Source organism: Ornithorhynchus anatinus, chromosome X5 (assembly GCF_004115215.2).
Source record: "Ornithorhynchus anatinus isolate Pmale09 chromosome X5, mOrnAna1.pri.v4, whole genome shotgun sequence".
Taxonomy (NCBI): Eukaryota; Metazoa; Chordata; class Mammalia; order Monotremata; family Ornithorhynchidae; genus Ornithorhynchus; species Ornithorhynchus anatinus.
In genome coordinates, this window is record NC_041753.1 from 2,422,908 (window position 1) to 2,437,244 (window position 14,337).

General features: G+C 51.5%; 1 protein-coding gene across 1 annotated transcript; it reads left to right on the forward strand.

Annotated features, from left to right (window-relative positions):
- Window positions 1-1,581: 1,581 nt before the first annotated feature.
- On the forward strand, window positions 1,582-11,233 carry LOC100086807 (myelin-oligodendrocyte glycoprotein-like). The gene is made up of 3 exons (XM_029055263.1): window positions 1,582-1,665; window positions 9,391-9,487; window positions 10,275-11,233. The coding sequence occupies exons 2-3, from the start codon at window positions 9,400-9,402 to the stop codon at window positions 10,661-10,663; spliced, it is 477 nt and encodes a 158-aa protein (XP_028911096.1). The 5' UTR covers window positions 1,582-1,665; window positions 9,391-9,399; the 3' UTR covers window positions 10,664-11,233.
- Window positions 11,234-14,337: the final 3,104 nt, after the last annotated feature.

Genomic DNA, 14,337 nt, shown 5'->3' on the forward strand with positions numbered 1-14,337 from the left:
ATACACTATACCACCACTTTCTCCACCTTCAAAGCATTGTTAAGGTCACATTTCTTCCAACAGTCTTTTCACAATTAAGCTTGCTTTTCCCTGGTTCACTCTCTCTTCTGTATTGTCTTTGCACTTGGATCTGTGACCTTTGGACATTTGCCATTCACTCCAATCCCTACCCCAAAGTATTTGTATACATATCTTTAAATTATATATTATGAGCTACTCATTCATTTTAATGTCTGTCTCCCCATCAAAACTGTAGGCTCGTTATGGGCAGGGAAAGAGCCTGCTAATTCTGTTGTACTGTGCTCTCCCAAGTGCTTAGTACAGTGCTCTGCACATAGGAAGTGCTAGATGAATACCATTGTTTGAATGATGGTGGGAGCTCCATGTGGGATCTGATTATCTTAATTTACCATAGTTCTTAGTACATAGTAAGCACTTAACATACATTATTATTATTATTATCCACCTGAAGGGACATGAGGATGGAAGGGCCCTGCTGGAGGGGTGTATGTTGCTGAAAAGTGAACAGTTGAAGATGGCAGTCACGGAGGAAGGAAAGAGGGTGTGCGTGTTTTAGAAAGATATGAAAGAATGGGGTCAGAAACACAGGTGGAAGGGGGCTGCTAGTTGTCTGTTGTGTAATCTTGAGTAAGTCAACCTCTGTGATCCTCAGTTTCCTCATCTGTTAAATGGGGATTAAGTTTGTAAACCCTGTAAAGGACAGGAACTAAGTCCAACCTGGTCATCTAATGACTACCCCAGCACTTACTACAGTGTCTGGTACATACTAAGTGCTTAACAAGTATCATTAAAAATCTAAATATGTCAATTAAATGGGTGTTTTTCCTACTATTTGGTTTGCTGGGTTTATCAATGTTTATTGGGAATTATTTACTAATGAATTATTAATTGTTTCCAAATCATCTATTAATCACTGCATAATCAATATTATTATTCCAACTCAGAATTTCAGATGGAGAAATTCAGAAGAATATACTGTAAATATTTCTAAAGACAAAACCTAAAATTCCCTTATTTCTTTGTCATCTCCTCCTTGCCTCCCTTACTCCAATCAATCAGTCAATCAAATTTATTGAGCACTTTCTATTTGCAGAGCACTGTATTAAGTGCTTAGGAGAGTACAATATAACAGAGTTAGTAGACACATTTCCTGCCCACAAGGAGCTTTTGGTGCAGAGGGGAGGCAATGTAGGATACTTCTGAGATAAAAAGATCAGCTGGAAGCAGCTTGTGGCCAGGACTGTAGGAATGTTTGGCACAAAACGTGGATTTCCTTTTTCCAGGGAGTAGAGCCCAGAAGAGTTTGTGGGGTTCTGCCTGCACCAGATGACTACTCCCTGGAGGTCAAAGGGCACCAAGGCAGCCTAACTGACATCCGAACTCAGCTCACAAGTTGTAATTCCTGTTCATTAGTTTCCCGCTCACTCTTCCAACTGCCTCTGATGAGTTCTGCCAGTGACCGATAAGACATTCAAATAGCGCCTTCCTATCGGAGGGTGGTGCCCTTCAGAGTCAAGTGTTGGAACTGATCCTGCAAAAGGGACTTCAGTTCCTGGTGAGGTAAGCGTGGCCACCATCAAATAACGGAGAATCTGCCCTGCTGCCAGGGCTAACGGCTGTGACAACCCAGGGAGGTGTCAGCTGGTGAGTCCGGGGGAAACCCAGTCTTGGGGGCTGGAGATGAAAATTCTCCTGTGAACTGGAGGCGGGTAAGGGTGTCCACATAATAATAATAATAATGTTGGTATTTGTTAAGCACTTACTATGTGCAGAGCACTGTTCTAAGCGCTGGGGTAGATACAGGGTAATCAGGTTGTCCCATGTGAGGCTCACAGTTAATCCCCATTTTCCAGATGAGGGAACTGAGGCACAGAGAAATTAAGTGACTTGCCCACAGTCACACAGATGACAAGTGGCAGAGTTGGGATTCAAACCCAGGTCCTCTGACTCCCAAGCCAGGGCTCTTTCCATTGAGCCACTCTGCTTCCCCATGATGTAGAGGATGGTGTCGTTGTGACAGGAGAGGTCATGGGGGTTGCCCCTTCCCAGAACAACTACAGTTAGGGGGGGAAGGGAGTGGGGCTGCCCACAGGAAGGGGTTGGAGGGGGACCACCCCAAACTCCCTATAATCAATCAATCATTCAATGTATTTATTGAGCATTTTTGTGTCCTGAACACTGTACTAAGCACTTGGGAGAATAAATTATAACTGAGTTGTTAGACACATTCCCTGTCCACAATGGGTTTACAGTCTGGGGGAATGTTCAGGCTCTCTCCTCCTCATCAAATGGGCCTCAATATCTGGGTTATTCCAGTAGCACCGGTCAACATTGCCCCCAGGGAGTTTAGGTCCAAGAGGGCTGTGAGTGATGGAAAGGTTGGAGATGATGTGAAGTACTGGGAAACAGGGAGAAGAAGAAAAGGGGGAAAGACTTTCATTTGACCCCTTAACTCCAATCTTCCTGATCCCGTAGTAGGGAGGGTGGGTCCCTTTCCTCCCCTCCCCAGCAGAACTCCTCACCCACCTCACCCTATGCCTGGCGAAGTTAAACATAGAGAACCTAGGCTGACCTGCCACCCAGCTCACTCTTTCTCCCCCACCCAGGGGGACTGCTGGGGCAGGTGAGTGGCCTGGGGTGCCAGCTGGGCAGTCAAGAAGGGATATCCTTCTCTTATTGGCACCCTTATTGACACCCATGCCCATCACCCTCATCAGTTGTTCTGGACAATTAACTCACTCCTTAGGCCCCCTCCCTCTCCCCTTCCCCCATCCCTCACCCCCAACGATCTGGCCACCTACTTCATTAGGAAAATTTACACCAACAGGTCTGATTTTCCCAAAATCACCTCTCCCTCTCCGCCACCCCCCCACCCCCTGACCTCCTCTTCTACTTTTCCATCCTTCCCAGCAGTATCTTCAGAAGAGATCTCCTCCCTTCTTTCAAGTTCCACCCCCTCCACACGCGCATCAGATCCCATTCTCTCCCACCTTATAAAAACTCTCACCCCTTCCCTCCTCCCCTCCTTAACTTGCATCTTCAACTGCTCACTCTCCATCGGCTTCTTCCCCTCTGCCCCTGAACATGCCCATCTCCCCATCCTTAAAAAATCCCCGCTTGATCTCACAGCCCCCTCCAGGTATCACCCCAGCTCCCTCCTACCCTTCCTTTCCAAACTTCTGGAGTGAGTCATCTATACTCCCTGCCTTGAATTCCTCTCTGCCAGCTCTCTTCGTGACCCCCTCCAATCTGGCTTCCATCCCCTCCACTCCACTGAAACCCCCTCTCAAATGTTACCAATGACCTCCTTCTTGCCAAATCCAATGGCTCCTACTCCATCCTAATCCTTCTTGACCTCTCAGCTTCCTTTGATACCTTGGACGATCTCCTCCTCAACATGTTATCCAACCTTGGCTTCACTGTATCCATCCTCTCCTAGTTCTCCTATCTCTCTGGCCATTCATTCTCAATCACCTTTGTGGGCTTCTCCTACCTCACCTCCGTTCTCTCCTTCTACATCCCAGCCTGCACACTCTGCTCCTTTGGTGCTAACCTTGTTACTGTACCTCCTTCTCACCTGTCCCTCTATTTTGGCTCATGTCCTACTTCTGGCCTGGAATGCCTTCCCCCTTCAAATCCCCCAGTCACACTTTCCCCTTTCAAAACCCTACTGAAGGCTCACCTCCTTCAAGAGGCCTTCCCAGACTAAGCCTGCCTTTTCCTGAGCTCCCTTTCCCCTCCCCATTGCCCGACTCGGTCCCTTTGCTCTACCCTCCCGCCCCACTGCACTTGTGTATATATGTACATATCTATAATTCTATTCATTTATATAAATACTATTGAATGAATGAATGAATAAATACCTGTTCACTTGTTTTGATCTGTACATGTCTATAATTCTATTTATTTATATTGATGCTATAGATGCCTGTTTTGATGTCTCTCTCCTCGCTTCTAGACTGTAATCCCGTTGTGGGCAGGAATTGTCTCTCAATTTCTGAATTGTACTTTCCAAATGCTCTGCACACAGTAAGCTCTCAGTAAATATGATTGAATGAATGAATGAATGAAAAGAGGCAGAAGGAGGGGGCTGTGGAGAGGGGCCAGATTCCAGCATCTCCCTGTCGCTCCATTCCTACCTGTGTTTCTCAGAGGATAGTAGTCAGTGAGGGGAAGTGGAGCAGGTAGGAGAATCCATGAACAGCACTGCTGACCCCAGTCCCATATTACCAAGGAGCCCTGGAAGTATCCATGGAGAAGCAGGTCGGGCAGAGGGGCAGAAAGATCAAAGTGTGAAGTCGTGTTGTTGCTCACTGGTCTCTGGGGCACGGAGGAAGGGAAGGGGGTATTTGGCTGCCCCCAAGGAGACCATGGATACTAGCCCCTGATGAAATCCATTGCCTATGTTGGAGCCCAGAAATGCATTGGACAGGCAGGCTCCAGAGACTGGGGTTTAAATGATCCTGGCCCTCCCCACCAGGCCTCCCTACCCCCATTGTACCTTCTCTGGTTCCACTTGGGCATGGGAACAGTCTTGCACAGGAGGAAGAGCTTGGGCCTGGGAATCAGGAGAAAGAGATCTAATCTCAGCTCCACCACTTGCTTGCTTGCTCCACCTTGGGAAAGTCACTTCTATACCCTGAGCCTCAGTTTTCTCATTTGTAAAATGAGGATACGATACCTTATCTCCTTCCCCATTAGACTGTAAGCCTTACGTGTCCCATTGGCTAGTATGCTATCTACCTCAATATTTAGTGCAGGGCACATAGTAAGTGCTTTACAAGTACCACAGTTATTACTACTACTATTATCAATGTTATCATTATTATTTTTTTTTTACTATTATTGGGGCTCCCAGTGAATATGTGCAGGGGCTCCTGCAGATGTTACCATGCTTTTAGGGATGCTAGGTCCTTCCCTTTCTTGTGTTTACCCTCCCCGCTGACTTTGTGGAAAGATCAGGGGCTTGGGTTCTAGTTCATTCAATCATATTTACTGAGTGCTTACTGTGTGCAGAGCACTGTACTAAGTGCTTGGAAAGTACAATTCAGCAGCAAATAGAGACAATCCCTACCCAACTACGGGCTCACAGACTAGAAAGGGGGAGACAGACAACAAAACAAAACAAGTAGAAAGGCATCAATAGCATTAATATAAATGAGTAGACTTATAGATATATACAGAATTAATGAAATAAATAGAATAATTAATAAGTACATATACACATAAGTCCTGTGGGGCAGGGAGGTGGGGAGAGCAGAGGGAGGGAATGAAAGAACACTTCTCTAACAAGCAGTCCCTCAGGGACAATTCTGCTCAGGGTATGATGTAAGGAAGGAGAAGTGACTGGACACTAGGTTTGACGCCTGGAAATTTACCTCAAAACTGATCTTCCAATCTTCTGCCACATAATTTTCACTATGATTCTCTACCTCCTAAGATAAATGATGACAGTACCATTTTTGCTTACTGCGTTTTTTATTGGCTTTCATTTATCTCCAGAATGATGAAAAAACAAAAACCTCTGACCCTGCTGCACCCATAGGAATTCTTCCAGGCAGCAGATGGCTCTGATTTCTGTTGGCAGGGTGGGGAACAAAGCTTTAGACAGAGTTCCCCAGGAAGAGATTGAGCTCTGGCTCTGCCTCAGTCCGGCTTCTGTCCCCTTCACTCCACAGAAACTGCCCTCTCAGAGATCATCGATGATCTCTTTCTTGCCAGATCCAACAACCTCTACTCGGTCCTAATCCTCCTCGATCTCTCAGCTGCCTTCAACACTGTGGACAGCCCCCTTAACCTGGAAACATTATCCAACGTTGGCCTCACTGACACTGCCCTCTCCTGGTTCTCCTCTTTTTTCTCTGGCCACTCATTCCAGAGGTCTCTCCTTCGTGGGCTCTTCCTCTTCCTCACACCCCCTACCTCTGGGTGTCCCTTAGAATTCAGTTGTGAGTCCCCTTCTATTCTTCATGTACACCTCACTCTCTTGGAGAACTCATTCACTCCCATAGCTTCAACTACCACCTCGATGCAGATGTTTCCTAAATCTACAACTCCCATCCTGATCTCTCTCCCTCTCTGAGTCTTGCATTTCCTCCTGCCTTCAAGAGGTCACTATGAGCCTGGCTCTAGCAAACAATGGAGAATATGTCCTGCTGCTGGGGCTGCTGGCTGTGATGTCCCAGGGAGAAGTCGGGCTGGTGAGCCTGGGGAGACCCTGCTCTTGGGGCTGGAACTGAATTTTGGGGAAATTGTCTTGGAAACTGGAGGGGGGATGGGTTATCCACAATCCACAGGATGTAGAGGTGATGAAGAATAGTTAGAGGTAGGGGTGGGGGGCGTGAGGGTGACCCAAGGAAGAGGGCAGAGGGAACAGCCTGAACACCCCAAACTACCTTAATCAATCAATCAATCAATCAATCAATCAATGTATCAATTGTATTTATTAAGCGTTTACTGTGAGTTGAACACTGTACTGAACACTTGGGAGAGTACAGTATAACAGAGTTGGTAGACCTATTCCTTGCCCACAGTGAGCTTACAGTTTAGGGAAATGGGCAGGGTCTCTCCTCCCCTTCCATTGGCCCCAGTTGCTGGGTTGTTCTGGTAGCCCTGGTCCACATTTTCCCCAGGGAGTTTGGCCCCATGAGGTTTGAGAGTAGCTGGAAGGTTGGAGTAGATGGGGGATGGTGGAAAACGGGTGGAAGAGGAAAAGGGGAAAAGACTTTCATTTGAACCTGGAACCCTAATCCTCTGGCCCCTGAATGGCTTGGGGGGTGGCAGTCCCTCGCCTTCCCTCCCTAACAGAACTCCTCACCCACCCTCATCCTGAGCCTGGAGAAGCCGGAGGCAGAGAACCTAGGCTGACCCAGCTCTTGCTTCCTCCTCCACCTTGGGAGACTTTGGGGGTCAGGTGGGTGGCCTGGGGTGACAGCAGGGCAGCTGGAGAAGCAGCATGAGTTAGTGGAAAGAGCACGGGCTTGGGAGTCAGAGGACATGGGTTCTAATCCCAGCCCCGCCACTTGTCTGCTGTATGACCAAGGGCAAGCCACTTAACTTCTCTGTGCCTCAGTTACCGCATCTGTAAAATGAGGGTTAAGACTGTGATCCCCATGAGGGACAACCTGAGTATCTGGTATCTACCCCAGGGCTTAGAACAGTGCTTCACACATAGTAAGCGCTTAACAAATAACATCATCATCAACAGGCAGAAGGAGAGTGCTGTGGAGAGGGGCCAGAGTCCAGTTATCCCTCTGCTCCTCTGTTCCCACCCGCAGTTCTCAGAGGGTAGTAGTCAGTTGGGGGAAGTGGAGCAGGGGGGAAGCTGACAGAAAAGAGGGACTATCCACCTACCACAGTGCTGACCCCAGGCCCATATGGCCTAGGATTCCTAAAGGGAGCTGTGGAGAAGCAGGGTGGGAAGAAGGGCAGAAAGGTCGTGGGGTGAAGTTGTGTTCTAACCACGAGCCTCTGGGGCACAGAGAAAGGGGAGGGGAGACTTTGGTTGCCCCGAGGGGACCCATGGATGAGGGATCCTGATGAAACTGTTGCCCACATTGGAGCCCAGAAAGGCACTGGACAGACAGACTCCAGAGCCTGGGGTTTAATCATCCTGACTCTCCCCATCACAGCCTCCCTGCCCCCAGGGGAACTTTCCCTGTGTCCCTATTGGGTTTGGGAACAGTGTAGCCTCATGGGAAGAGCCTGAGCCTGGGAGTCAGGAGACCTGGGGTCTAATCTCACCTCTACTACTTGCCTGCTATGTTGCCTTGGGAAAGTCACTTCTCTTCTCTGGGCCTCATTTTTCTCATTTGTAAAATGGGGATAAGGTACCTTATCTCCTTCTCCATTAGACTACCTCACTATTTAGCACAGTGCAGATAAGTGCTTAAGAAATACCACCGTTATTACTATTATTATTTTCATTGTCATTATCACTGTTTTGATTTTTTGGGCTCTCAGTGAATATGAGCAGGGGCTACAGCAGATAGTAGCATGTTTTTAGGGATTCTGGACCCTTCCCTTTCTTCCCTGTCCACCCTTCCCGCACCCTGCCCACATCATCCTGTCTTTGCATGGGTTTGGGGAAGGAGGGAGGGGCAAAGTTTGGAAATTAGATCTGGTCATCCCCTTCCTCTCCCCAGTTTGGGTTAGCAACATCTGAGTGTCAGAGGAAACCATAGGGGGTTTGGGCTTTATCCCCACCTTCTAGTCCCTACATCAAGACCATTACCCCATCATTGCCTCACCTAGTGACACCTTCGCCTCCAGGGCAGAGAGAGAGAAAGAAGCCCTGAACATCCCTCTTCTAGGAAGGGATGGGACCAAGGGATGCGGTGAAATTGTTAGAGGATCTGTCCTCCTGCTCCCTCCCTCCACCCCCTCCACCCTGCCTAATTCTCCTGGAGAGCAGGGGCAGAGGGGAGGTGGAAGGAGTTGAAGGAACCAGGCCCCCAACTCGAACATTCACAGAATAGGGATGGTGATTGGTGCCCCTCCCCAATCCACAACCCTGCCTCTGTGATCCAGGAAAATCCGTGTACCCCCAGGGACCTTGGCTCCTCCCCTACTCCCTGCCCAGCTGGGGTCTGTCCTGGCTGCCGAGAACCTGGGAGGGACATGAGGGTCTTCAGAGTGGGGAACTAGTTCCCACCACAGGGTTCACGCAGGTCCGGTTGGGTATGGGAGATGATACAGGGATTTGGTAATCTCCAACAGCCATTTTCATTCCTCCTAGTAGCAGGGTGTGGTGGGGAGTGTAGAACAAAATTCAGTCCACACCCTTTTCTACTTTCACTTCTACAGTGACTTATGGGGGCAGGGAGAAGTCGTACCTTTCTGTTAAGAACTGTGCCCTGGGGACCCCTTGGGGCTGGGACCCTCTGCAGACCCTAGACCACAACTCAGTCCTACAAGTCTCCTTAATCCCTGACATGACTCTGAAAATACTAGATGGAGATAAAGACATTGTCCCAAAGCTCCAGCTGACCCTTGATCTCTGTTCTCAAACCACCAACTCAGTGTCCTGCCACTGTGAATGCTCAGAAGATGCCAGCCTACTGTCCAGAGGCCAGATCCTGAAGCCCATGTCGGAGCAAAGAGCTGATCTAGGTTGTCTCCGTGACTCAACTGGAGAGACAGAAGCTGTGCATGGTCTGGCGGAGGCCAGGAGTGTTGGGGATTGGTATCTGGGCACCAGGGGGGCAGAAATTTGGTAGAGAACAGTTGGTGACATATGAGACAAGATGCTGTCCTTGTACAGAAGTCAGGTCTAGGATTTTGCCTGTTGTGTGGCCTGTGTTCCTTCCCCTTCCTGGCGCTTTCATAGTGAGGAACAGGTATTGATTGAGCCATTATTGTCTCTCTAAGGCCCCAGTGATGAGGACGATGGAGGATTTCCCAGAATCTTTCACATCCAGATGCCTCCATCTCCTCCTCCTCCTCCAGCTGCTCACACTGGGCTCAGGTAGGAGTTTCTTCTCCAGTTCAGTGCCCCAGAGGTATGTTTCAGAAGAAGAACAAAATCCCCTGTGTCCCCCCAGTCTGAATGCTTCTCTCCAGAGATAAAAAAAATGTTGGTATTTGTTAAGCACTTACTAAGTGCCAAGCACTGTTCTAAGCACTGGGGTAATAATAATAATGTTGGTATTTGTTAAGCACTTACTATGTGCTGAGCACTGTTCTAAGCGCTGGGATAGACACAGGGGCATCAGGTTGTCCCACGTGGGGCTCGCAGTCTTCATCCCCATTTGACAGATGAGGGAACTCAGGCGCAGAGAAGTGAAGTGACTTGCCCACAGTCACACAGCTGACAAGTGGCAGAGCTGGGATTCGAACTCATGACCTCTGACTCCCAAGCCCGGGCTCTTTCCACTGAGCCACGCTGCTTCTCCGATACAAGGTGATCAGGTTGTCCCATGTAGTGATCACAGTTTTCATCCCCATTTTACAGAGGAGCTCACTGAGGCACAGAGAAGAGACTTGCCCAAGGTCACACAGCTGACAAGCGGCAAATCTGGGATTAGAACCCATGACCTATGACTCCCAAGGCCAGGCTGCTTTCACTGAGACACGCTGCTTCTCTAAGATAAGAGCCGAGGGGGACTGCGTGTCTACTGTCAGCTCAGGATATTCTTGGGGCCTTCAGAAGGTGGATGACGTGCAGCTCTGCCCTTCCCTTTTCGGGTATTGTTTTCCCCCTCCAACTGATATCCAAGTCCTAGCTCCTCTCCTACTGTTTCCCTTTGTTCCAGCTCAGTTTGCTGTGATAGGGCCTGATGAGCCCATCCTGGCCCTGGAAGGAGAAGTCGCTGAGTTACCCTGTCACCTCAACCCCAAGATGCCTGCTGAATACATGCAGATAAGGTGGTTCCGATCCCAGGTTTCTAACATTGTCCACCTGTACGATAATGGAAAGGATCAGTTTGGAGACCAGATGGAGGAGTATCAAGGGAGGACGGAGTTGGTGAGAGATGCCATGGATTACGGGAGTGTGGCTGTAAGAATACACAGTGTCAGAGTCTCTGATGAGGGAGAATTTCGTTGCTCTTTCTATGATGGCCAAGAGTCTGAAGTAGCCCCTCTGGAGCTGCAGGTGGTTGGTGAGTGGCTGTGTTTTCATTGTGACCAGTGGTGCATGTAACTGTCTAAGTCTAAAGCAGCCTTCTAGACCGTCCAGCTCCTACCCAGCATTCTCTTCTGCTCTAGGACTCTACAGGGTCCTCTCCTCCTGTAAAGAGTCCTTTCCTACTGTCCCCAACCCCCTGCTGTCCCACAGGCAGTAATGCCCACAGCAGCAATTCCATGGAACGTTTTCCATGGGTCAGTCCCTCCTGGGTCTGTTTCTGGACTGGATTTCTTTGATTCCAAGCAGCTTGGGGCTAAGATGTGGCTCTGTGCAGACATCTCCCTCTCACCTGGAGACATTTATGTTTTCTATTGCTTGGCTTTCTTCTACCACAGAAGCTGTGCAGGGTCAGGGCAGGACTAGCTTCTGGTTGTACCAGTCCAATCTGTTAGGGCTGGGTGCAAAGCCCTGTTTGAGTCTGGTTATGCTCCATCACTGCGGGGAGTAGTCTGTGGTAATGTGGGATCAGGGAGAGTTGGGTGGAGGTGTCGTGTGGTGAGGCCAGGGCTGGTTGGGGTAGGGCCTTGGGAGACAATAGGAGTGATAACAGTAATATAAATAACAATAATTGGTTTTTTTTGGTTATGTGCCTACCGTGTGCCAAACACTTTACCAATCCCTGTGGTAGATACAGTGTAAGCATTTCAGACACACTCCTTGTCCCAACTGGGCTCACAGCCCTCTTCCCAGCCGAATCGGCCACCACATGGACTCGGGAGCTCTCCTCCCAGGCGGCGGTTCCTTGGGCTGCCTGCCCCCCATTTCCAGGCTAGCTCTTTAGCAGGCTTTTTGGCCGCCGACCGCCGACTCATCCACGCTGAGACCGACCCTCTCTCCCGGGAAGCTGAGCCTTGTCATCGCCCGGAGCCTTGGAACCATTACCACGTGGGCTCGGGATCTCTGCTCCCCTGGGGGTGAGTCTCAGACCGCCGGTCCCCCTCTTCCCAGCCGAATCGGCCTCCACATGGACTCGGGAACTCTCCTCCCAGGCGGCTGTTCCTTGGTCTGCCTGCCCCCCATTTCCAGGCTAGCTCTTTAGCAGCCTTTTGGCCACCGACCGCCGACTTTAGCTGCTTTTTGGCCACCGACTGCCGACTTTAGCAGCTTTTTGGCCACCGACCGCCGACTCATCCACGCCGAGACCGCCCCTCTCTCCCGGGAAGCTGAGCCTTGTCATCGCCCGGAGCCTTGGAGCCATTACCTTGTGGGCTCAGGATCTCTGCTCCCCTGAGGCGCAGCCTCGGCCCGCCCGGCCCCGATTCCCGACAAGCCCCATCTTTGCCTCCCGCTTGCCGACTCATCTGCGTCTCCTCCGCCTCCCCCGGGGAGCTGAGCCTTGGACCGCCTGGACCCGCGCCCGCCTCATCCTTTCCCAACCTGGACCTCCGCACCCCTGCTCGGGAACTCCGACACTAGGGATCTTCACCCCCACAGACCCCCAGCCACCAGCTCCCATTCCACCCCCCCCCCCCCCCCCGCTCGGGCCCGGGGACATAGCGCTCCCCTTCTCGACCCTGGGGACATTGTGCTCCCCTGCTCGGCCCTAGGGGCATTGTGTCCTCTGGGGACATTGTGTCCTCTGGGGACATTGTGTCCCCCTGCTCGGGCCCGGGGACATTGTGCTCCCCAACCGCTCCCCGACTCTTCCCCAGGTGGCCATTTTGGGAAGCCCTCACTCCCTCTTCCCCCTTGAGGTGATTCATCTCCCCCGCCCCGGGCGACGATGTCCTTGTTCTCACCGTGTTACCTTACCTTAGCCACCGCCTACGGCCGCAACCCACCCCGGACAACCTCAGGGCCCCCCCCGCTGCCACAGGGACATTTGGTCATGAGCTCTGGGTCTCTCTCTGCCGCTGGCCGCTTGACTTTGAGTCTGATTGGGTAGGGTCGGGTTGTCCCCCGACCCTGGTCATCACCTGCTTATTAACACTACTGTATTGTATCATACTGTATCATGTTGCTATATTAACACTACTGTATTGTATCATACTGTATCATATCACTATATTACTGATTTCGTTTGTTACTGTTTATTGTTGTCAGTGTTGCCACCCACCTCTCTGGCCTCGCCATGTCCCTCCTCCCTCCCTCCTCCCTCCCGCCCCTTCCTATCGTCCCCTTCCCCTTCCCCCCCTCGCTCAGCTCTTTCCCGCTCTTTCCTCTGCCTTCTCCCCCCCCGCCCTAGAACCCCACTTTACCAGCGCTACCCTTCTTCCCCCTCCCCCTACTCTTCCCCCCACCAAACCCCCTCCTCACCCCCTCCCCCCTTCTCTCTTCCCCACCCACGCCCCATCCCAGTCCTCTTGTCCCACCGCTACCCCTCATCCCCCTCTCCCCGTCCAGGGCCCCGCCACCTCCTTCCCATCCAAACCCTCCCCTCCCCCTGCCCTTCCCCCCCTCCCCCCCTTGCACCCACAGCTACTTTCAAGTGTGGCCTCTGGAACCCCCGCTCTATTACAGGTAAGATACCTTTCATCCATGACCTTTTCCTCTCTCGCTCTTTCCTCCTCCTCGCCCTTTCGGAAACGTGGCTCTCTCCCGAAGACACGGTCTCTGCCGCCGCTCTCTCCAGTGGAGGCCTCTCCTTCTCCCACTCCTCCAGACTCACCGGTAAGGGACGAGGCGTCGGCTTCCTCCTCTCGCCCCGTTGCCGCTTCCGCACTATCCCTCCTCCCCCCTCCCTCTCCTTCCCCTCCTTCGAAGCCCATATCATTCGCCTCTACCACCCCCTCCAGTTACTTGTCGCTGTCATCTACCGCCCTCCCGGTCCCACCTCCGACTTCTTCAACCACCTTGACCCCTTTCTCACCTTCCTTCTCTCCTTCTCTCTGCCCACTCTGATCCTTGGAGACTTCAACATCCATATGGATGTTTCCGACGACTCCTCTGCTGCCCGCCTGCTATCCCTCCTCGACTCTGCCGACCTCCTCCTCCACCATACCGCGCCCATTCACCGACTCGGTCACACCCTCGATCTCGTCATCTCCTACTGCTGCACTATCTCCTCGCTCACCGACTCTGAAATCCCTCTCTCTGACCATAATCTTCTCACCTGCCTCATCTCTCACACTCCCTCCCCCTGCAAATCTTCGCTACTGCCCCACAGAGACCTCCGCTCTCTCGATCCCATCCGTCTTTCCAATAGCATCTCTCCTCACCTGGCCGCCCTGTCCTCTCTTCCCACTCTCGATGATCAGGTCTCCTCTCTCAACTCCACCCTCTCTACTCATCTCGACTCTCTCGCCCCCCTTTCCCTCCGCCGCTCTCGCTCCACTAACCCACAGCCCTGGATCACCTCCTCCGTCCGCCTCCTACGCTCCTATGCTCGAGCTGCTGAGCGCTGCTGGCGAAAGTCCAAGCACCGAGCCGACCTCACACACTTCAAATTTATCCTTTCCTGCCTTAACTCTGCCCTCTCCTCCACCAGGCAAAGCTTCTTCTCCTCCCTCATCAACACCCATGCCCGTCACCCCCGCCGATTGTTCCGGAGCTTTAACTCTCTCCTTAGGCCCCCTGTTCCTCCCCCTCCCCCATCTCTCACCCCCAATAATCTGGCCACCTATTTCCTCACGAAAATCAACACGATCAGGTCTGAGCTCCCCAAAGTCACCCCTCCGCCTCTCCCCTCCCCCCCACCAACCCCCTCCCCTACTTTCCCATCCTTCCCTGCAGTATCCTCAGAGGAGATC